This window comes from Aethalodelphis obliquidens, unplaced genomic scaffold (assembly GCF_003676395.1).
Source record: "Aethalodelphis obliquidens isolate GAN/ISIS:26980383/991018 unplaced genomic scaffold, ASM367639v1 scaffold36, whole genome shotgun sequence".
Lineage (NCBI taxonomy): Eukaryota > Metazoa > Chordata > Mammalia > Artiodactyla > Delphinidae > Aethalodelphis > Aethalodelphis obliquidens.
Genome location: NW_020837980.1, coordinates 8203130 through 8228015, shown reverse-complemented (window position 1 = coordinate 8228015; position 24886 = coordinate 8203130). Strand labels below are relative to the sequence as shown.

At 42.0% G+C, this 24886-nt stretch overlaps 2 protein-coding genes across 4 annotated transcripts in view; one reads left to right on the top strand and one right to left on the bottom strand.

Annotated features, from left to right (window-relative positions):
• BCAT1 (branched chain amino acid transaminase 1) overlaps positions 1–24886 on the bottom strand; it is a 100860-nt gene that overhangs the window by 44759 nt on the left and 31215 nt on the right. For 2 of the 3 annotated variants that reach the window (XM_027129428.1, XM_027129429.1), the window contains exons 2-4: positions 19675–19746; positions 9016–9216; positions 1764–1874 (exon numbers count right to left, since the gene is read on the bottom strand). In XM_027129428.1, the coding sequence (XP_026985229.1) occupies positions 1764–1874; positions 9016–9216; positions 19675–19746 (384 nt within the window). Of the gene's footprint in view, positions 1–1763; positions 1875–9015; positions 9217–19674; positions 19747–19820; positions 20323–24886 lie in introns of those variants that run through there. The other variant, XM_027129431.1, reaches the window with a different exon arrangement.
• Positions 20510–21689, top strand: LOC113632360 (translation initiation factor IF-2). Its single transcript, XM_027129432.1, is given in 2 exon segments — positions 20510–20598; positions 20601–21689. Coding segments are annotated over 2 exon segments (720 nt in total). The 5' UTR covers positions 20510–20540; the 3' UTR covers positions 21263–21689.

Here is a 24886-nt window from a genome sequence, read left to right as displayed (position 1 = left end):
ATCTGACTATTTAAAACTTAAGAACTTCTATTCTTCAAACGACGTAAGTGACACACTGGGTGAACTTATTTGTAACATAACCAACAAAGGATCGTAACAGGAAAATGTTAAGATAACCTGAAAATCAGTAAGAAAGAGACAGATGATCCAACAGGAAAATGGGCAAAAGCAAAGAGTAGTTTACTTCTAAGGTGAAAAAGGGTTTTATATACTAGATGGGTGACAGTTTGTAAAATAAGTAGTTTCTATTCACTTGGTAGGGCAAAGAAACATACTTTCAGAGATGCTATGGGTTATCCAAGGTAGAAAATGAGTCAGAAACACACAGGATTTGGCTCTTTAAATACTAACTTACAACAGCAATCATAGTGTGGTAATGTTATAGAAATCGGGATTGCCAGTCATATAGGACATACCACCTCCCTGATACTGCTGTCTAGATGTAAGATTTAGTGGAAAGAACTTCACTAGGGATTTTAAAACTTACATCCCTAGTGAAGCTCTTGCCCTGTCCCATTAGTCTGTGTCATCTGAGGCAAGTCATTGAACCTCTGTGGGCTTGAGTTTTCTTCTCTGTACAAAGGTGCTGCTAAAATGTACAATACATACCTTCTTGACAACAGCTTACTGTTACGATTAAAATGGCAAGGAATGTAAAACCACATAACACAGTTTGTGGCAGTTGCTGTCCAATAAATGTTACTTCCCTTTCCTTCTGTCCTCATTTTAAAGGATTTCCCAATGATTTGTCTGTAATGGGTAAAGAGTGGAACTAGGACGGAGTCCAAAGAAATTTCCTGAATTTCCCTTCTGCCTCTGAAGAAGGTCGGTGAAGCGTGTGTTATAAAGGGAAGAAGGAAGGGCTTCCCTGGTGGCGCGGTGGTTGAGAGTCCGCCTGCCGATGCAGGGGACACGGGTTCGTGCCCCGGTCCGGGAAGATCCCACATGCCACGGAGCGGCTGGGCCCGTGAGCCATGGCCGCTGAGCCTGCGCTCCGCAACGGGAGAGGCCACAACAGTGAGAGGCCCACGTACGGCAAAAAAAAAAAAAAAAAAAAAAAAGGAAGGAGGAAGAGCCTGGCTAAAAAGGAGCCATCACTTGGGCTTCTTCAATGCACAACTGAAGGTTAGGGACAAAGTATGTCAAGGGGGAAAAGACTTCTTTCAGTTCAGAAAGACAGCCTGGTCAAATCTCAGGGAATGAAAGTAATCTAAGTCACCTCCTACCTAGACATGAACCTTAGGGTCTAAATCCAACCCACCTTAGAATGAATTCTGCTCCATAAAAAACAATGTTACAGCCAGGACCCAGTGGCCATGAGAAACCATTTTATATATCCTTTCTTTTTTTCTTTAAATAAAACTTGGGCTAAAATATCTAAACAACTACTTAAATCACTGCATACTTGCTAGTGTCTTAAGCAGTTAGGCAAAACATCCCACATATATCTGTGCAGTACACTGTATTTTCATATCATAATTTCATACGGTCTTTAAATTTTCTTATTTCAGTTTGAGGCATATTTTTCTTCCTTATCCCATTATCTCCCACAGACACTCATAAAGAAACAGATTGAGGAGTTGCCAAATGGTTATTTCCTTGTATTTTTAACTCACTGATTAGAAAACAGATCAGAAAGAAAGTCAGTACTCACATGGTTTATACCAAATACTGATGTAAGTATTCAGAAATGGTTTGTCTGGTGGAATTCAGTGGCCCATTACAGCAAGAGAAACACAAGAGAAACTCCTAAATATACATACCGGCAAAGTGGCCCTCATAGCAGACCGGTACATTCTATCCATGTTGAGGCTCGGCCGAAACAGACGAATTTTATTATCTACTCCCCGAAATGCCTTCAATCCTTCAAATAACTGAAGATAAAAGAGAAATAAATGTTACAAGGTAACTAAATGAAAACAATCCCTGTGTTCAAAAGACTGACTTTTCTATGGGCCCTCATCTCCTTTACCATGTAAAGCTACTGACACAGACCCTAAATCTAGAAAAGCCGGACAGACTGGTTACAGTCACTGGGATCATAAGAAGTCCCTTTATTACCAAGATCTGGTGGGAATTCAGAGCTATCCTTTGCTTAACAGGAGCCAGATGTTAACACACATCAGTGGAGGCTGGCAGAAAACATCTCCACACAACATGGACTGACTGACTGCCTAGAAAATAGAAATGGAATCAAAGGCCCCGCAGTACCCGGCCCCCAATCCACCCCCAAACACCCATGTATCTTTTCATTTTATCTGGCTCCTATGAACTCTGGAGAGCGGGTAATCTAGATGTGACCAGAGCTGGTTCAGTCTCCCAAATCACAGAAACCAAGCAGGTCAAGACTACACTATGTTAGGGCCATGCCACCTTCTCAGGGAGCTGCCACAGACAAACATGGGCAGGGACGTGAAAAGGCTTTGAATTTAGTGCATACTGACAAATACAGAGAAAAGAGGAAAATCAATCATTTTAAAGGGAATTTTTTTCTGTGATAACCTACATAAGAAAAGAATCTAAAAGAGGATGAATGTATGTATATGTGTAACTGAATCACTTTGTTGTACATCTGAAACTAACATAACACTGTAAATCAACTACACTGCAATAAAATTAAAATTAAAAAAAAAAGGGAAATTTTTACCACAGGTTCTCTAAGTAATTGATAGAACAAATAGGCTAAAACATGGTAAAGATATGGACAATTTGAACAAGAACAACAAACTAACCTAATGGACACACAGAGCCCTGCGCACACCACCTGTAGAAGGCATGTTCTTTTCACATGTTTTCTGACCTTAAGATAAGCTAGGTATCAAAACCAAAACTATAACCCCAAGATATCCACATTTTGGAGAAGAAGAAACCCATTACTTAATATTAAGTGTGAGTCAAAGAAGAAAAATGATGGAAATTAGAAAATATGTTGAACTGAATGAGAATGAAAAGGAGGGCCTTTAGATGCTTACAGCCTTAAAGCTTACGTGAGAAAAGAAATATAAATCCTGGAGCACAATTAAAAAGCAAAAAATGAGATGTTTTGTTGAAGTGCAAATATATGGGTAATTTTTTAAATGTAGTAGGACTAAAGCCTTAGTTAAAAGATATGGTTGTCAGATTAACTCAGCTGATAACATCTGAAACCCAAAAAAGCACAGAGAGCAATATATCATACAAATACTTTTTAAAATAAAGCTGGTGAGGCTATATTGCTAAATATAAAACAAAAGACTTTCAGGCAAGAAGCTTTACTGGAGATAAAGAAGGTAACTTCGTAGAGTTCAATTTACTTCCCGGTTTAAAAATTATACACATTTGATATAGGTTCAAATTTATGCAAAGACTGTATGATAATCTCACTTGAAAAATACAGATGCAAAATACACAAAGGATAACACAGCCTAACTCAGCTGGATTTATCCCAGTAATAGAAGTTGGGTTTAACATTAGAAAATACAGTAATGAGATTCATTATATTAAGAGTTTATGTGGAAAAAACTATATGATCAATCTCATTGTAATAAATGCATCTGATAAAACTGAACATAAGTTTATGATTTTTTAAAAAATTTCCTGGATAACTAAGAAAAAAGGAATCTTCCTTATGTGAGAAATAAACTTGTAGCAAACGCTATACTTAAAGTGGTAAATTTTTTTTAATTGAACTATAGTTGATGTACAATGTTGTGTTAGTTTCAGGTGTACAGCAAAGTGATTCAGTTTTTTATATATATATATATATATATATATATATATATATATATACACACACACACACATTATATATTCTTTCTCAGATGTTTTTCCATTATAGATTATTACAAGATATTGAATATAGTTCCCTGTGTTATATAGTATGTTCTTATTGTTTATCTATTAAAATGGTAAAATTTAAAGCTTTCCTTTCAGATCGAGAACATCACACACTGCCTGCTGCGACTACTGTAATTCAATATTGTACTACCAATATAATAATAATAAAATAAAAAGCATAAAGTTAGGAGAAGAAAAAAAATAAAACTGTCATAGATCATGCAACACAGATAAGATTAAACGTAGAAAATACACAAAAACTGATATAATCTTTTGAAATTATCTGTTTAGGCAAGGTAACCAGATACAAGATTATATTCCCATGTAACAGCAGCAGTTAGAAAATACAAACACTATTTACGGTAGAATTAAAAGGAATCCTTAAGTGGGGAAAATCTAAGGTAAGTGAAAGACCCATAAGGAAACTATAAAATTTTACCAAGTCATTAAAGACGTAACTAAATGTAGAAAGCAATCCGCCACTCATAGATTGAAAGATTCAATATTATAAAGACTCTCTCCAAATTGATTTATATATTTAATGCAATCCAAATGAAAATCATGTCAGGGCATTCATTTTTCTTGTAACAAACTGAATGACAAAAGTTGACTGACATGATAAACTGAATCTAAAAGTAATATGGAAAAGAAAATGACCAAGAAATATCCAAGGCCCTCTTGAAGAAACAGAAGGATTTGTCCTAGCAGACATCCAGACTCATTATAATGATTTGGAGATAAAGACAGTGCGGCATTTGTCCAGATAGACAAGCAAAATGATGAAACAGAATAGAGACCCAGATAGACAAGACAATGGAATGCAAGTGGAGATCGAGAAGCAGACCCATGCGTATATGTTAAGATGTGACATAATGTATCAGGAGGAAAAGAACAGTCTTTTTAATGGTGCTGGGACAATTGGGTATCTGTAGGGGAAAAAAAAAAATTGGACCCTACTTCATACAAAAATCAACTTCTGAAATTAAAGCCCTAACTGTGAAGGACAAAAATCAATAATATAGGAAGATGTCTTCATAATCTAGGAATAGAAAAAGAGTCTTTAAGCAAGACACAAAAGGACCAAACATAAAGCAAAGATTGATAAATTCAACTTTTTAAAATTTAAATGTATTTCTTGTCATCAACAAATTCTGGAGAGAATAAAAAGTGTCAAAAAAGATACTTAAAACACATAACTGATAAAGGGACCCATATCTAAAATATATAAAGTACTTCTACAGATCAAAAAGAAAGGGAACACAATAGTGAGCAAAAGATGGAAACAAGCAGGGACTTCAAATAAAGAGATATCCATTGAAATAAACATCACAATAATATGCCATTGCATTAAACTGGCTAAAAATTTAAAATCAGGTTATACTCAGAGTTGGCAAGGTTGATGAGTCATGGTTGAATGTGGTTGCTAATTCATGGCTGGTGGGTGTAAAAACTGGTAAAATCACTATGGAAAATAGTTACCCTTTTTGTGTAAAAATGAAGTTAATATCCAGTACCAGCAGCATATTCCTAGACCCTTAAGCAGCATTTCTCAAATTTTTTGGTGTCAGGATGTCTTTACACTCTTAAAAATTATAAAGGTCCCAAAGAGCTTTTATTTATAAGGTAATTCTATCAATATTTACCATTATCAGTAGTGAGAAATTTTAAATTTATTTATTTATTAACAATAAACTATGACATGTTAAAATATTTCCCAAGAGAATGAATGTTAAGTGTGGCATTGTTTTAAAATTATTGCAAATCTTTAATTTTTGGCTTAACAAAAGACAACTGGATTCTCATATCTGCTTTTGCATTCAATCTCTTGCAATGTTGTTTTGGTTGAAGTACACAAAGAAAACCCAGTCTCATATAGATATGTGGTCGAGAAAGGTAGTATTTTTGATAACCTTTTCAGATAATTGTGGATTTTCTTCTCTGATACTCCTCCAAAACTTGGCAAGTGGCAGTCCCTTAAAGGTTAGTTACACTGTGGAATCAAACCCCATCAATGAGGTTTTCATACTCTGTTAATTCCTTAAAATTCAACGGTGCGGCAGTCAGAGTTCAACTGAGAAGAAAGAGAACGGGTAGAAATACGTAAAACAGGGACTTCCCTGGTGGTGCAGTGGTTAAGAATCCGCCTGCCATCGCAGGGGACATGGGTTCGATCCCTGGTCTGGGAAGATCCCACGTGCCACGGAGCAACTAAGCCTGTGCACCACAACTACTGAGCCTGCGCTCTGGAGCCCGCGAGCCACAACTACTGAGCCCGTGTGTCCAGAGCCCATGCTCCGCAATGAGAAGCCCGTGCACTGCAACAAAGGGCAGCCCCCGCTCGCCGCAACTAGAGAAAGCCCACACACAGCAACGATGACCCAACGCAGCCAAAAATAAATAAATTTATTTTAAAAAAGAAAAGAAATACGTATGACATTTACAGATTTATTAGAATAAAATGCCCAACGCATTTGTGGAGGCTGGCTAAGCAAAGTCCAAAATCTGTAGGACAGGCTGTGAGAAGGAGAAGATCGCAAGCAGGCTGGACCCAGGAGGTGTGGGCTGCAGTCCATCTGCAAGTGAGTCAGGAAGGAGGGGCAGCGGAAGAGATTGAGTGCATGTGTAGGCCTAGCTGCTGCGTGGAAGTCCTGAGGTCAGGCTCACCCAGAATAATCTCCCTTTTGATCAACTTCAAATCAACTAATTAGGGACTTTAACCCCATCTGCAAAATTCCTTCAAACAGCACCTAAATTAGTGTGTGACTGAATAACTAGAAGAAGGCGTGTGTACGCAACAAAACCGCCACTGCCTTCCTATGTCCTCCAGTGCTCACAAGAGAATGTCCTTGTAGTCCATCCCCAGCAGGAGATGAAAAATGTTATTCTGGGGACTGTGGTTCAGAATAAGCAAATGAACACATCAAAAAGTCATCATAGGGCTTCCCCGGTGGCACAGTGGTTGCGAGTCTGCCTGCTGATGCATGGGACACGGGATCTCTTGAAAGGGGAGCCCAGGGGTCTGTGGACCGCACTTTGAGAACTGCTGATTTAAAGAAACATGTATACAAGCACACCAGCATACTATGTACAAGAATGTTCACAGAAAAGGAAACCACACAAGCGCACGTCAACAACAGACTGAATATATTCACATAACGGAATCCTATTGCTTCAAGGAGCATATGATGTGGTACCTACCACTCTTTGACCCAGATAACCTGGGCCTCTGCCCGGAGCCTCACACTTTAGAGGGCCTGTCACCCCTGTCTTTCTCCAGCTGTGACCCCCTTGGAGCAAGTAGTTGGCTGAATCCTTTTTCTAGACAGACTCCAAGTACTCAGTTCCCCAGAATTCCCTACCCAAATGGCCCTGATCCTATTTTCAGGGCCTCAATGGGCATCCTTGGTTTCATCCTCTTAAGAACAGACAGGACTACTAGGATGTCCACATCTAAGTCCAAAGATGGCCAAGGGTCATCCATTTGCAAGTGGTGTGGGCATCTACGTGTGTGTGCGAGGCCCCCGGTGGTACAGGATGGAGCCAGGACAGAAAAAGATAGAGGGTGGACTTTGGGGTGGCTCTGCTTGTACATTTGTCCCAGGACCCACAGATATTAGGGTTGGTCCTGGATGCTTAGAGCTCACATAACACTGAGCTCAAACAGGGTCACGGGCGCACGCACGCACACACACACACAAACACACATGCATGCACACTATAATTCCACTTATGCAAAGTTCAGAAAGAAGCAAAAAGAAGTGTTAGAGATACATACAATCCAAAAAGAAAAGCAAAGCAAAGTTACCACAAAAGTAAGAATAACGAGCGCCAGAAGATACAGGGTTTATGATGCGGAAGGGACACGAGAAGGCTTCTGGGATGCTCAAAGGGTCCAGGTCTATTTCCTTGCTCGGGTGGTAGCTACGTGGGCACTCATTCATAAGTATTCATTAAATAGTACATGTTTTCCAGTTTTTCAAATTACATTTTATCTCACTAAAGATTAATATCAACCTGAAAAATGAAGTAACTGTAATAAAATTGCATTTTCTTTCATCCGGGTTCCCTACTCACACTTCACATGTCTCTCCTTCACTTTTCGAAATCTTCACATATTTATCAAAAAATACTTGTGAAATCAACAAAACCACATGTAATTGTAGCTCTAAAAATAAAATCAATAGGATTCTAAAATCAGTAGGGCTGATGAGTGGAGGAGAAAGAAATCCAAGGAGATTATTCGTATGTTCACTTTTGGATTAAAATAATATGACCACAGACAGGCTTTGAGCCCAGGAAGTTTGACTCCAGAACCTGAATAATTAACCATATGCTTTTTCACTTAAAACAATTAAATGAAATGACCCGTATAAGATACCTAGGTACAGGGCATATTGCAGGATTTCAATAAACAAATGTAGTTATTTTATCATTATCATTCTGAATATTTACTATTACCACCTTTTAGTCTCCTAGTAAGTAGGCCATTGCTTCATTTCTATACCCCAATATTCTTAATGTGTTTTAATTTAACACAATAAAAAAGAGTAAAATATACTGGGGTCAAGGGAATGGGGAGTGTATTTGGCTAAGTGTGTATCCTGAGAAGGACCAGAGAAGCACCCTCTAACTATTTAATATTTTATGCTTATAATTATCCCACTCGTGCCTGAAGGATGACATTTAATTACATGTCCCTTAACATGCCTAACTACAAGCTATTGCTGTCATAAAATCATGCAGTTAGCATTAAAATTAAATATAATATTGTACTCAATGACCTCTCCTCAATCATTAGAAGATCTAAGAGAGGTGATTTAGTGAAATATTAACAGTACAGGCTTTTTGGTTGCTAATTTTTTTGCCAACTGTCATTCCCATTTGCTCTAAGTAAGTTTTTAAATGATATTATAAGCCGATGTCACAAGTTCATGTGCACATTTATATTTTTATTTCTGTATACCCTACAGCGTGCTTACCAGCTACATGATTTTTAATTGAGATTTAAAAAAATTCAAGATTATCTGAAAATTTAGTTCTTAAGACTTACCCTCAATACAACTGTTTACAGGCCATTTATGATTGCCTCTAGTTAATATGGTAAAGCCCTGCTGCCCTAAAGCTATTTGAGCGGGGGAGCTACTTAGTAACCCCAGTGAAGACCAAGCATGTCGCCATCATTAATTCCCAAGTACTTACTTCCACTGCATAGTGGAAAGCCGACGAACCTGGATGCAATGACAGGTTTTGAAGAGGCTTGATGTGTGGTTTCTCCCATCCAAACTCCGAGGACCACTCCACTGTTAACATGTGATCCGTAAAAACCGTTCCAAAAACCAGAGTATTGGGGTCTGGTTTTTCCTTTAAAACGGTGGCTGGTGTGATTATTAGATCTTTAGCCTGGGGAAGAAAATCAGCACCATTAAAGAAAAGTAACTGAACATCCATGGCTAGATGAGACAGAGGGTAAAAAGACAGATACAATTTAAGTCACTGGCCGTCATTTGACTTTTAAATGTTGGCAACTAACGCAGAAACTTAACACTGTGTGAGAGAAGCAAATCATGCCTGCATTCAGAATTTGGACTGTTGTTTAAAATCTCTTCAATGTAGGGAATTCCCTGGCGGTCCAGTGGTTAGGTCAGGGAGCTAAGATCCAGAGGCCGCAGGGTACAGCAAAAAAAAAAAAAAGAGAAATCTCTGCAAGGTATACTGCCGAACAAATATCAGAACCAAAATTCAGTGGCATTTAGAAACAGGGACCAAAGAGTAGATGGAGTTAAATGACGCTAAAAGAACATATCTCTTCTTCACTCCCACCATAGAACCCATGTGGATCCTTCGAGAAAGAAGAAAGAGGGGTCTTAGAATGAAAACAGCAACACTCACAATGACTTGTTAAACTAAAAAGAATGTCATTAAGAACTGCCGCTCTTGGGATGGTTATACTCCAGCTCCCCCAAAGAATTCTTGGCAGAAGGCTTCCAAAACCCTCTGGGTGCGTCGTAGGGGACAGGCAGCAAGCAGAGTGAAGCAAATGTTTTCCTCGTTGAAAACAGAAGTAGAGATTGAACACTAAGATATAAATCCTCTATTCTGTATTGAGGAAACAGTGAACAAAGGACCCCTTATTCAAAGAAAGATAAATAAGAGTAATAGGAAACAACTTCACACAGCCCCATTTCACCAGCTCTCCACAGCCGGCTTGCTTATTACAAATGGCCAACACGTAAGCATCCGGATCATAGACAATAGCACCACTAACTATACAATAGCGGTAGAATACTGACAAAAACCACAGGGGAAGGAGCTTTTAGGACACTTAAAAACAACACTAACCAAGGACAAGTTCAAGCTGTTAATAGGTTCTAAGGAAGATCAGACTCCATTTCTTTCTATACACAAAAGTAGTCATTGGCCCCCAAAATCAAATACAGAATCTCACTTCGTATCACCAGCTCTGATCATTATTTTTCAAATAATCTAATTACTTCGGATTAATTCACTGCTTTATAGCTGCTTTAGTCATTTGATATATTATGAATGATAGTTATTTTTAGAAAAACATTTAGGCTACAAATGTTATTTACTTTTTGTTTGTTTAACTTTTTATGTTATCTTGGAGTATAGCCGATTAACAATGTTGTGATAGTTTCAGGTGCACAGTAGAGGGACTCAGCCATACATATGCATGTATCCGTTCTCCCCCAAACTCCCCTCCCATTCAGGCTGCCAAATAACATAAAAATGGTATTTATTTCAAAACAACCAGAAAGCTCACATTACAAAGTATAAGGCATTAAGGACAACATATTAACTGTAATTTTCAGGCCAGTCTAGTAACGCTACTTTGGAATATGCCAGTAAAATGCAAAACTTTGGGGAAAAAATTTCTTCTATCAGTACTTAATCCAAGTAAGTAAGTTAACCTAAAACCCTTTACTAAAGTGCAAGAAAATAAATTTATTCCAGCTAAATTGTTTTGATCTTTGAATTCCATTTCTCTCCCCTTACCCTCTAGACTAGGTACAATGTTGGGAAAATTTCACCTGATGGCATGGTCCATTAGCTGTGACAGAAACCTAATGACCCTCAAGCAAAAAATATTTATTATCTGGCCCATTCAAAAAGCTTGCCAATCCTTCTTGACTGTTTAGATAAGAAATCTGGGGCTTCCCTGGTGGCGCAGTGGTTGAGAGTCCGCCTGCCAATGCAGGGGACATGGGTTCGTGCCCCGGTCTGGGAAGATCCCACATGCCGCGGAGCGGCTGGGCCCGTGAGCCATGGCCACTGAGCCTACGCATCCGGAGCCTGTGCTCTGCAATGGGAGAGGCCACAACAGTGAGAGGCCCGCGTACCGCAAAAAAAAAAAAAAAAAGAAATCTGGCTAGAGTATTTGCAGTTAAATCTCCAGCCCTAGCACAGTGCCCGGCACACACAGCAGTAAAGTTTTCTTAAATGCTGAAAATAACTTTGGTTGATTTCAGATGCACTCCGTAATGAATGACAGACTCATTCACAGAAGATGGCCGGGATTTAAAGTGAGTGAAATTCTAACATAAACTTTTTATTACATGAATGGTTTCACAGTATTCTTCCACAAGGAAGTACCTGTGCTTTTGCTTTAGTTAGTTTTTTTGAAAAAGTGGCTGGGGGGATCCTGGGCTAAGAAAAATCTAGAACTATATCAATATAGTAAGACAAACTTAATGCAAAATTTTACCTATTAACACTATTAATAAAAGTTTCTTAATAACGGGAGAGCAGTAAGATACAAAACAAAAGCAGAAAGATGAAAGTAGGTGAAAATGTAGCAGAGAGAGTGAGAAGGGGTGAGTTTTTTATCCCTGAATTCTGGATACATCTGAAATACTGCAAAGGTAACAGACCTTAGCTTTTTTTTTTTCTTTTTCAGTGACAAAACCAGTAATTTGCATGGTTCTTCAAAAGTAAGATAGGGAGGGAGGAAAAAAAAAAGTAAGATAGGGCTTCCCTGGTGGCACAGTGGTTGAGAGTCCGCCTGCCGATGCAGGGAACACAGGTTCGTGCCCGGGTCCGGGAAGATCCCACAAGCCGCAGAGCAGCTGGGTGCGTGAGCCATGGAAGCTGAGCCTGCGCGTCCGGAGCCTGTGCTCCGCAACAGGAGAGGCCAAAACAGTGAGAGGCCCGCGTACCGCCAAAAAAAAAAAAAAAAAAAAAGATAAAAAAAAATCTCAACCTCCCATCTGCTATTTCTTCCTTTTTTTTGGCCATGCCCCACAGCTTGCGGGATCTTGGTTCCCCAACCAGGGTTCAAACCCGGGCCCCGGGAATGAAAGTGTAGAGTCCTAACCACTGGACCACCAGGGAATTCCTCCACCTGCTATTTCTAACATTAGCTAAACAATTCTATCATTACCAAAGAAGACATACAGATGGCCAACAAATACATGAAATGATGCTCAACATCACTAACCATTAGAGAAATGCAAATCAAAGCCACAATGATGCAAATCAAAACCACAAAAATGCAAGTCAAAACTACAATGAGGTATCTATCACCTCACACCAGTCAGAATGACCATCATCAGGAAACCTAGAAACAATAAATGCTGGAGAGGGTGTGGAGAGAAGGGAACCCTCTTGCACTGTTGGTGGGAATGTAAATTGATACAGCCACTATGGAGAACAGTACGTAGGTTCCTTAAAAAACTACAAATAGAACTACCATATGACCCAGCAATCCCACTATTGGGCACATACCCTGAGAAAACCATAATTCAAAAAAGTCATGTACCAAAATGTTCATTGCAGTTCTATTTACAATAGCCAGGACATGGAAGCAACCTAAGTGTCCATCAGCAGATGAATGGATAAAGATGTGGCACATATATACAATGGAATATTACTCAGCCATAAAAAGAAACGAAACTGAGTTATTTGTAGTGAGGTGGATGGACCTAGAATCTGTCAGAGAGTGAAGCAAGTCAGAAAGAGAAAAACAAATACCGTATGCTAATGCATATATATGGAATTTTAAAAAGCGGTACTGATGAACCTAGTGGCAGGGCAGGAATAAAGACTCAAATATAGAGAATGGACTTGAGGGCATGGGGGTGGGGAAGGGGAAGCTGGGATGAAGTGAAAGAGTAGCATTGACATATATACACTACCAAACGTAAAATGGATGGCTAGTGGGAAGCAGCTGCATAGCACAAGGAGATCAACTAGATGCTTTGTGACAACCTAGAGGGGTGGGATAGGGAGGGTGGAAGGGAGACCAAAAAGGGAGGGGATATGGGGATATATGTATACACATAGCTGATTCACTTTGTTGTACAGCAGAAACTAACACAAGATTGTAAAGCATTTATACTCCAATAAAGATGTGAAAAAAACAAACAATTCTATCATTAGCTAATCAACAAGAAGCAAACCACACAGGGTCCATCTACCTTTCAGGATTTCTAGGCTTTCCAGTAACCCTACCTGCCATGAAACCAATAGGCAATGGAATATATACAACTTTATTCCAACAACAATCTGCATAGAATATTTTAAAAACAAGACTATGGCTTTGCCTCATATCAAACTGTAGGGTGATTCTTTTTATTTTTTCCTTCCCTCACTCTTCCTTCCTCACCTGCTTTATTATTCTTAGTATTTTGCCTTTTTATTCACTCAGTGAACACTGCACCAGCACAGTGGCTCAGGCAGTGCACTAAACAAGCACAGCAAATACCAAGATGCAAGGGCTCAGCCTTCCTTCTCAGGCACACTTGCTGCCGGCCAAAGACAGGTGGCAGCCTCTGTGAACAAGTGTTATTCATTCATTCTGTTACGAAGGTTGTCGCCCCAGAATCATACCCCTTCCCCTCCCTCGAATAGAAACCAACAGAAACTCATCTAAGTTTCAGGACGAAGCTGAAAGAAAAAAACAAGAACTGCTTAGAACCAAGTAGGCCCAAGATGGAGGAAGATGTGACTTCCACTAGACCCTGGGCCCCATTATACGCTCATTGTAATAAGTTAGCTAAATGCCACCCTCACCAGCACCAGGACAGTTGACGATTGCCATAACAACCGGAAAAGCACGAAAAGCGCGGACAAGGACTGAAAAGGAGAGCTGCATCAGTTCTGGGTTCAAATCACACCCCTGTTCTCATATAACTCATGAATATTCCTCCCACTCTTTCCAATTCCCTCCCTTTTAGCTTGACCCTCCTATACAACCCGCCCAACTTGGGTTGAGAAGTTGATTAATGAACTAGGTTCCCACTTCTCCATTCTTTAACCACTGAATGAAGCTTGTGCTGTTCCAATCTCAGCGCTGGTTTTGTTATTGGCTGCACAATCTGATTGGAAAAAGAACCTCCCCGGGGGAAAAACTGGGGTCTTGGCCCAGGCTAGGACCCCGGCAAGGTCTGGTTGATCAATTCAGTAACATATTAACCTAACAATTTTTTTTTTTTTTAACCTAACAGTTTTTGAGCTACTATGTACCTGTATTGCTATAGGCACAAAGAAACTCAGGGGAGTCCTCTTCTCTTAGCGAGGGGGAAAAACAGTATAAAGAAATAAATGGATAACTAGATGTCAGGAGGTGATTAGTGCTATGAAGAAGAAAATGAAAGCAGCTTGAAAGGACAGAGTGGGAAAGAGAAGGATTATTTTAGATAGAAGCGTTAGGGAAGGCCTCCCTGATGAGGTGACATTTGAGCAGAAACTTGAATGAAGAGGGTAGGTCATTTAGATATCTAGGCGCAAAGTCTTTCAGGCAGAGGGAGCAAGTGCAAAGGCCCTGAGGTGGGAACACACTTGGCATGTACAGGAAACAGCAGAGCCAGTATGGTGGGGATGCAGGAAAGGGAGGGGCTGAGAGAACCAGTTACTCCATTGTACACTGACCGACATTCCAATTCTCCATGAGCCCTGGCTCTGTGTAACCAAGACTGTACGCCATCTTCTTTCTTTCCCTGGGACCGGTACCGTAGACACTGCTGGCAGTTAGGGTAAACCCAGTTTCTTTCTCCATCCCAGCTAATTTGAGGGATAATACTAGAGCCAGGCTACCATGCTTTAATTTCTCGCTGTTTTTACTAAGTATGGAAGAGCAAAGTTGGAGGAAGGAGGAGAGTTTAAATGGTGGAAAAATAAGAGAATCTGGGTAATTCTGAGCTTTTTCCTTGAGCCTCTACACTGCCCCCCTTGGCATCTGTGTTCTCAACCCTGGCCAAACACTGGATTCAACCATGGAGGTTTTTAAAAATCATTAAACTGGACCCCGTTCCAGAATCCCAGAAGGATGGAGCAGGGGGGTGCTTGTTTGTTTAAGTTTACCCAAGTGGACTCCAACTGTGCAGTCAGGGCTGAGAACCACACCACACCATCTCCCCTGAAGATTTCATCAACTTGAACAGCAATGGTTCCCAACATTGGCTGCTGAGTCGATTTACCTGGGAGGTTTTTTTTTTTTTTTTAAGAAAAATATCAATGCCCACGCCCTACCTAAGCTCAGTGCAAAAGAAACTCAGGAGTGGGGCTCCACATCAGTTTTGGTTTCAAGCTCTCCAGGAGATGCCAATGCACAAGAAAGGCTGAGAACCAGTGACACAGATTCAAATCTCACAGATTTGTGAATACTTACCAAAAGCCACTTACTCTCTTGCAATCATATGAACTGAATATGTAATCTCAAACTGAATATGTCTAAAATGGAACACATAATATTTCCTTCAAAATTGGGTCCCTATTTCTGATATTCATATTACTTTCTACTTCTTGACTTTTTCTTTTTCTTTTTTTTTTTTGCGGTACACGGGCCTCCCACTGTTGTGGCCTCTCCCGTTGTGGAGCACAGGCTCCGGATGCGCAGGCTCAGCGGCCATGGCTCACGGGCCCAGCCGCTCCGCGGCATGTGGGATCTTCCCGGACCGGGGCACGAACCCGTGTCCCCTACATCGGCAGGCGGACTCTCAACCACTGCGCCACCAGGGAAGCCCAGACTTCTTAATCCTTAATTTATTCAAAACATTATACTGAAAGAAGTAAAGAAAAATGAAAAGTAAAAATCTCCATCTTTTACCTGGCAACTACATATCCACTTCCCAGAGATGACCTCTGCTAGCACATTCACTGTGTATTTTTCCTCTATTTTCTTTGCATATTCATTACTTTTTTTTTTTGCTGTACACGGGCCTCTCATTGTTGTGGCCTCTCCTGTTGCGGAGCACAGGCTCCAGACACGCAGGCTCAGCAGCCATGGCTGACGGGCCCTGCTGCTCCACGGCATGTGGGATCCTCCCGGACCGGGGCATGAACCCGCGTCCCCTGCATCAGCAGGCGGACTCTCAACCACTGCGCCACCAGGGAAGCCCTGTTCATTACTTTTGAGCTTATTCTCACAACATTCTCCCAACCCTGCTTCCCATATCGATCACTGAATTAAGACACTTGTACTTTCAAGTATCACATGTTTAATCATTACCTTCAAAAGTCCACGAACAGCTAAATGGCTACAGATTCGAGTCCAAATATTTTAACCCCAAAATCAAGGATCCCAAGCAAGGCACTAACTTCCTTTTACAATTCTACCTCTCACTAATGTTATGCATAAACCTTTTATCATTTACCAATCAATGCGTTCAGCTGCAAGTAAATAAAAACCAAACAGGAGCTGGTTTTCTCATAACAAGTCTGGAGGAGCCAGGCCTGCCAGCACCCGTTACTGTCAAGGCTCTGTGATTTTCTTGGCCGTCTCCTCTGGGTCAAAAGAAGGCTGCTACAGCTGTAGCTGTAGCTTCAGTGTTAATGATCTAATCAAAGTCCAAAGAAAGGGGAGGAAAAGGACAATACCAGACAAATCTGTTCCTTTGACCACAAAAGCAAAAATTTCCCAGAAATTCCCTATGCCTTATTGGTTAGAAATCTGTCATAGTGATCTCTCTAGCTGCAAGGGAGGCTGGGAAGGCAGATTTGTCATCCAGGGCCGGTTGGAAAACTGTGAATCAGAGTTCTGTTAACAGGAACGTTGTCTGGGGCTGTATTTGCGGTACACATCAGCCTAGTGCCTGAACACTTACATATTCTTGTCTAACATGGGAAGAGATAGAAGGACTAAAACTTGGCTACAGATGTCTTCCCACCCTCACCTGTTTTTCTCCATTATTTCTTCCACTTGTAAAGCAGAACATCAGGTGTCTCCAGTTTATCCAAACTCCCTCCTTTCTTCCTCCAGCAGTAAATGTGGAAACTAGTACCCTCACCCAGCCCAGCAGTCTGGGGTATCCTCAGCTTTCCAACTGCCTAACACTTGCCTTACCTACTGCTCATGCAAACCCTCCAGATAGACAGCCCACTCTCCAAAATGCTTGGTTTCCTCTATAAAATCCTTCAGATTGATTTGAACAATTGGGAAATGGGAGTCATTTCTCTTTATCATTTTGGCCTCTCATTTAGCACAGTATCACGTCCGATTAATTCTGTTCTAAACTTCACTAAACCTAGATTTATCCTCACGGTTTTGGATATCTCGACATAACAGACTGTGTAAAAACAAAACTGAAAACAAAAACTTGTACTACTATAATTCATAAAAGACCTTTTTGTTGTTGTTGTTATTCCAAACCCTTAGACAGCCAACTTGAAGAATGATCAAGGCCTAGTATATATTTTTTACTTTTCTGAATCCTCTCTTTAAAATACCTCTAAGACCACCCATAGTGGGTAGGACCCTCTTGCCCTGAGATCAGGTTAGTTAATGGCAAAGCCTTTTTTATGTTTTTATGCTCAACTTAGTGCTCTTTCCCATGCTCCAATGGTCTCTGATGACTTCAAAGTCAGGATACCATATACTTGTGGAAGAATTTGGAAGGCCACAAAGACTGGATTGTGAAATGGCAAGAAATATTGACAAAAACAGGGCATACTAAAAACCACAATTTCTTGACTCAAGATGTGTGGTTGGGGAACCATTTGGTCTGAGATGGGGAAGCCACAGCAGGCTATTGCAACTGGATTGAGAGCACCTGAGGGCTGTATCAGCCGGCATTCAGGCTACATGGCATCAGTACTTCTCTGAATTGGCACTTAAACTTTCAAAGGCTATCCCTGCATTACAACTGTATCAGATGTTGCATAACTTTGTTCTAAAACAAGTGTGTTTGTCTTGCTCTATTTGGAAAACCATGGGTGCTACGTTCATTATCATTTACAGACACTTTCTAAAAATCTAATAACGAGGTACAGATAGGAGTAAATTAGGGCTTTTGGAGCGGCACATTCTGTGGAAGCAGGGGGGATGGGAAGAAACAGACAGCTGACCTCCTTGAAACAAGAACAACCCTGGAGTCCACAGAAAGATTCTGTAGGATTTCAGTAATAAGGCATCTCATTACTGGACTCTTGGATAACGGTTTCCTCATGTTAAAATGACTATCAAAATGGGGGAAGAGATGCAATGTGAAAACTACCCATGAGACCCAAAAGGCAATTTAAAAGTTATAAATGGAGTTGATCAAAAGGGAGATAGAATACGTCCAAAGCCAACACGATCCTGTAAAAGCCACCATTTTTCTCCCCCAAATTATCAATTTCATTTTTCGTTCACCTCATCACATTTGCACAGTGAATACAACCACCATTACCACTCATGTTTTGATATGCAAATACATGAGTATAGACTATTCAATACACCCCTCCTTACCTGAAATCTAAATTAACAAAGAGAAGATTACTTACCTGATGAATTAACTCTTCACTTTGCAAACAATTCTTCTATGTATAAAAGTATAAAGGCCTTTGGGGAAATTTTTAATTTATCTATAACCTTTGAGGAATTTACTATATAAGATGACCCTCAGAGATTATGAAGTAGAATTCCTCTTTATCTCATTCTTTCAAGGACCCACATCTCAACATCTAAGTCCCTCAAATGTATTAGGGGCTTAGTCTTCATAGGCTAGCAGAGTAGATTGACTGTTGGGTTATAGAGGACATTAAAGGACAAGGAACAAATTCACAAACTTATTACTATATCCTATTATATTTTGGTTTTTAAAAAGTCCTGAGAGCAGAGATCTTCTATTAAATTTATCTTTGGATTTCCAATGCCTAGCACAGTCCCTGGCACACAGTAAGAGCAGGGTATGTGTGGAATTGATGAGTCAAGTTTCACTCCCTCTCTGAACCCTGCCAGGATGTGAGATCATTAGGACACTCTGTGCTATGGATGACAATTGACAGTGACTGAAACAGGCAGCAGAAGAGCAGAAGGAGACAAAAAAAAAAGCAAAAATCTCTGTGGTGTGGGGGGTTGGGAGTAGGTGGAGATAATGAATTATAGAGAAAATGATAATACACCTTACATTTATGATTTTATGATTTTTAAAGTACTTTACAAGATTCGTTCTCTTTTGCTCCTCACTATTCCTCTGTGATGTATGAGATTATTTAATATATAAATTCCATAATTTAGAGAGAAAAGAAGGAAATACTGCCATTTTTCCTCTTTTACTGTAAAATGTTAGCTGCTGCTTAAAGACGAAATACATGAGTTTAACTTTTTCCACAAATAGGGTGAAGGGTTAAAAGTATTATATAATCATGTAAACCTCTAGGTGAAATTCAGGAACTGGTTACTTTCCAAGAAAACTTTTATAATTCATGAAATAAAATAAGCAATTAACTGCCAGGTAATTTTAGACACATCTGTACTGCACTGCTCTCCACTTTTCCCCTGGAAGAGTGGAATTTAAAATGCATGGCAGCTTATCTAAATTACTGTATAAACCCGTACAGTGAAAACTGCCCCAATCTCAACAAGAAATGGCTGTATTCAATTGAATGGCTGTTTCTCTTAGCCTCTGGCAAATAACTTACCTTAAAAGTCTCCACCACCTCTTTTGATCCTCCTTCTCCGGTACATTCCGCGGAGCATCCATTATTGCAGTCCTTAAAAGAAGAATTAAATCCATTAAGTAAAACTAGGTGGGTAACTGGGGTCTGGGGTAATCAATATCACTCACCATCACACCCTTCGCTCGGCTCCGGTCCGGTCCCCAAGCAAACAGGAAAAGGAAGATCAAACACCCAGGCACGAGCCCCAAAGGAGAGCGTCCTGCGAGGGCTGCCCTTCTCTTTCTGCCCTGCCGGAGGTCGCGGCTGTTTTTGTCCTCCACAGCCGGCTTCGGGCAGACTGGTTAAATTCCAGGTTCGCCCTACAGAGCCAGGGTTCACCAGCAAAGAACAAGAAGGTAATTGTCTCCCCCTTTTATCCGAGAAAATAGTCTAGACTAGGGCTTTAAGCCATTTATAGAAAAAACCTCCTCGGCGCGCTCAGCCTCGTGGTCTTGTCGATCACGGGCGCACAATAGCAAGCCTAGAAAAAGGATGGGGACCAGAGTGAACCATTTTCTCTACGGGCAGGGTCCTCCGATGCAGGCGCAAGGACACTAAACCCCACACGTGAAAGACAAAACCGCACGGAATTAGGGGGTAAATTTTAAACATACTTAAGGACACAATGGAAACAGGTCGAACTGGAAACGGTGAAGACCTTAAAAAAAAAAAAAAGCCTAATCTGGTACAGCACTAGGGGAAAGAGGAAGAAAGGGAATCCAAGGAGGCAGAAGGCTGCGGTCAAAATATTTTGGGGTGGCGAAGGCACGCAGGATGCGGCTGTCAGTTCTGGCAGCCCAGAAATTCCGCTTCCCCCCACCAACCCCTCCTCCACCAAAGCGGCTTCCATGGCGACCCTCACGCTCCCCGTGGCTGTCCGCGCCGCGCTCCGGAGCGGGTCCCCGGCGGGACTTTAGACCTGTCTGGCGGGGGCTTCTCCGAGGAATTCGCAGGCTGGGACTCGAGATTTCGGGCAGGGCTGGGGAAAGAGGAGACTCCCGGATGGAGACAGCACGGTGGTGCAAGGCGAAGCAGGATGGTGCGGGAAACAGCAGCAGCGCGCCCGGCCGGGCCCGTGGGCTTCCGGGACCCGGGGTCCAATCCGCCCCACCCCTACGCCCGCGAACGCCCGGGGTCGGGGTACCTGGCGGGCGAGGGCTGCGGCGGCGGGGGGAGGGCTGGCCATGGGGCGGCTCCGGGAGCGCGCGGCTGCGGAGAGCTGCGGCGGCACGCAGCGCCCGGCTGGACGCGAAAGCGGGCGGCGCGGCCAAGCTCCAGCGCACGGACCGCGCGGAGCCGGCCGCCAACACCCGGAACCCCAGGCCAGGGCCAGGCGCAGGGAACAGCGCAGCGCCTCCAGCATCCCTGGGGGAGAAACCTTCAACTGTCTGGTCACTGTGGTCCTTCGGTCGGGAAACCCCAAGCCGTAGTCCCAGCCCCCAGGGCACGAGAGTGCAGGAGCGCCTTTCCGGCTGCAAGCACTCAGCAAGCATCCTTATTTACCAAACAACGCCTGGGTGGGCCTGGAAACGCCCCTCCGCCCAGGGGAAGGCAACCTCGGGGAAATTAATTTACATTAGGGCAGATTTTCCTTCGACCAGCCCACAAGAGGCAGTTTCTGCTTCCCTCCCCCTTCCTGCCCCGAGAGTTTGCAGCCAGGACTGGCAGTGGTGCCTGGGTTCTTGTCTGCCACCAACCTCCACGCGCAAACTGGAGAAGAACGTGAATCCGGGTTTTAGATTTCTTTCCGCCACCTACCCAAGTCGGATTTGTAACTTGGGGTGTTACGGGGCTACTAGGTTCACATCCCCTAAGAGATGTTTCTCCCCAAACACCTTGATGCCACTTAGACCCACCTACCCACCCAACCCATTTATCGCTTTCAGGCAAAGTAGACCACGCGTTCCCAACCAAGCAGCTTTGACAATTTCTTGAGGTAGGCCTGTGATGGCAACATTTAGAAAGAGGGAAAAGGAAGACTGTAATGGCTGTTGTCTGCTGTGTGCTCCTGAAGCAATGTCAACCTAAATTATGAGCCTTTCTGGGCTTTTAAATTAATAGGAAGTGGTGACTTGTGCTGATTTGATCTTAGGAAGGGGAGAGAGCAGTTTATTTTGGGTAAAAGCGGTTAAATCCAGTCTGCTTTTAGAATTGATTTCATACAGCCCTAAAGACAATACAGCTCTAATCTTATTGCTCAGAAAACTGCATTCACTTCTCCCTTCCTCTCTCCCCTTAATACTAGGCATAGAAAAGCCTCTTATGCTGGGGTGGAGCCCCAGGTCACATGTCACTAAAAACCAGAGTCTTTTTTATTTATTAATTTATTTTTATTTTTATATTTTATTGGACAGAGTCCTTTTTAAAGAAATGTAAAATTGAATTGAACAAGTAAAGAAGATATACAGATTAAGTATACTGTAGGGCTGCCAGTTTTTGACTCCTGCCCCAAGCCTAAAAATAAGAAACCCTTAGTTGAAGAGCTACAGACAACTTATTTGCGTTCAAAATGTTGGTTTAAATGTCTACACTGGGACATGCCTGGTAGTGCAGTAGTTAAGAATCGGACATGGGTTTCATCCCTGGTCCGGGAAGATCCCACATGCCACAGAGCAACTAAGCCCGTGCACCACAACTACTGAGCCTGCGCTCTAGAGCCCGCGAGCCACAACTACTGAAGCCTGTGTGCCTAGGGCCCGTGCTCCGCAGCAAGAGAAGCCACCGCAATGAGAAGCCCATGCACCACAACGAGGAGTAGCCCCCCGGTCGCCACAACTAGAGAAAAGCCTGCGCGCAGCAACGAAGACCCAACGCAGCCATAAATAAATAAATAATAAATGAATAAATAAATAATTTTTTAAAAGTCTACACTGTACTGTTCATTCAAAGCCTATTATGGTTTTAAAGGTAGATCCTATACAACTCCAATTTTCTTGCCATTTTACATGTGACCTGTAAATCCTCCCTTTTCAGCCAGGAAAGCACGTGTAATACAAGAATGGTGTTATTAAAGATTTACTACAGGGCCACCCTGGCCTTTCCTCCCCTCCAGAGCCAAACTCTGAGAAGGTGCCATCTGTATTAACTGCTTCTATTTCCTTCCCTTTCAAGTGACTATAATTTGACTTCTGTCCAATTATTCCACCTACACAAGGTTCCTAGTAGCTTTCATTTTGCTCAACCCAATGGTTTTCCTTCATGTGCGTTTTCATGGCAGCATCTAGATGCTGATGACTTCTTAATACATATTTTTTCAGCCCACCTCTCTCCTGAGCAGTAATGTGCTTACAGTCAAAAATCTGTCTAACATATTCATGAAGTATGTAACATTTGTGCAGGCGGTGGGCTAAGTGCTGGAGATGCGATGTGAGCACACCTCCATCCTATTACCATGCATTGCCTCCAGCCAAATAGAAAAATGTTACTCGTGTTAAAAAAGTGTTAACTAATCCCACAAATGTGAAATTGCAAATGTAGCCAGCGCTGCCTGTGCTTTAAGAGCCTCTAATGATGGAATGATGGAATGTAACTGACTCAGAAAGGTCTGGAAAGGCTTTCCAGCAAGAAATCCTCGAGCAAAGATCTGGAGGATAAACAAATTTACTATAGGAAGAAAGGATGAAGAATGTCCGGGATGAAAGTGAGTTCCAGGCAGAAAGGACATCTTTGAGAAGGGAAGGAATGTGGTACTTATACAAGAGAGAGAGCCAGGGCTGGAGGAGAGACATGTGGAGGGGGGTCCATCAAAGGAGAGCCTGGGAGGGGAGGCAGAGAGCCAACCAGCTAGTGCCTCAGAGAGAGAGTTAAAGGTTACGTTTCCCCAAAAGGTAAAAGTATGACTGTCATATAGATATAAAATGAACTTGTAGAGTTTATCTAACTCATTTAATGAAGTTACCAGGCACAGGTTAAAACTGGTTCAAAGAACAGACACATTACTGGGTTAGTGAATTGTTAAAGGAAGTTGCTAATGGACATGAAACTGGCTTCTTCCAAGTGGAGGAGAGATGTTAGTTGAACCCTGACCTTCAGAATTGATTTGCATGTCTACTGACAAGAATTATTTTGCATTTCTATCAGTTAGCTGAACAATAACTCAAAAAAACAATAAAACAATGTAAAACCACAATGAAAGGGTCCAAGGAATCCTCAGAAGGAGAAAAAACGTTCAAAAGATTAGGATCGGGGCCTCCCTGGTGGCGCAGTGGTTGTGAGCCATGGCCGCTGAGCCTGCGCTCTGCAATGGGAGAGGCCACAACAGTGAGGGGCCCGCGTACCGCAAAAAAAAAAAAAAAAAAAAAAAGATTAGGATCTGGTAGGGAATGGGGGTGGGAGTTGACAGGCTTGAAGTGCCCTCTGGCTGCAGTTTGGAGATTGGAGGAGGGCCTGGGTGCAGCGGGCTATAAGGAAGCTATTAACAGAACCCACATGTGAGATGATCCTATTAAAAAGCTGGACTTGGCAGGTGGTAGGTGATGCCAATGGAGAGAAGCAGTCAGATTTCAGCAATCTTTAGATAGATTGGAAATGAGAAGAACAAGGGAGGGCGAGGGGCCTAGGAGGGCTCCCTGGATTCTGGCTTGCTTCTCTGGTTGTGATATTCACCAAGAAAAATGGAACACTGAAAGATGAGGTGGTTTTGTTTGTTTGTTTGTTTTTTTTTTTTTGGCTGCGTTGGGTCTTTGTTGCTGCATGTGGGCTTTTCTCTGGTTGTGGTGAGCGGGGGCTACTCTTCGTTGTGGTGCGTAGGCTTCTCATTGTGGCGGCTTCTCTTTGTTGCAGAGGACGGGCTCTAGGCGCATGGGCTTCAGTAGTTGTGGCTCATGGGCTCTAGAGCGCAGGCTTCAGTAGTTGTGGCTCACGGGCTCTAGAGAGCAGACTCAGTAGTTGTGGTGCACGGGCTTAGTTGCTCCGCGGCATGTGGATTCTTCCTGGACCAGGGCTCGAACCCGTGTCTCCTACATTGGCAGGCCGATTCTTAACCACTGTGCCACCAGGGAAGCCCAGATGATGTGGTTTGAGAGGGTGAGCAGGAGTCTGGTTTGGGGCCTATTGAGTTTTGAGGTGCCTCTGAGACTGGCTGTTAGAGATACAAGGCTGCTAGAGATATTGAGCCTGTCTGAAGCTCAAATGAGAAGTCTGGATTAGATGTAAACATTTGATAAGTCACTGGTGGTGATCACTGAAGCTATGG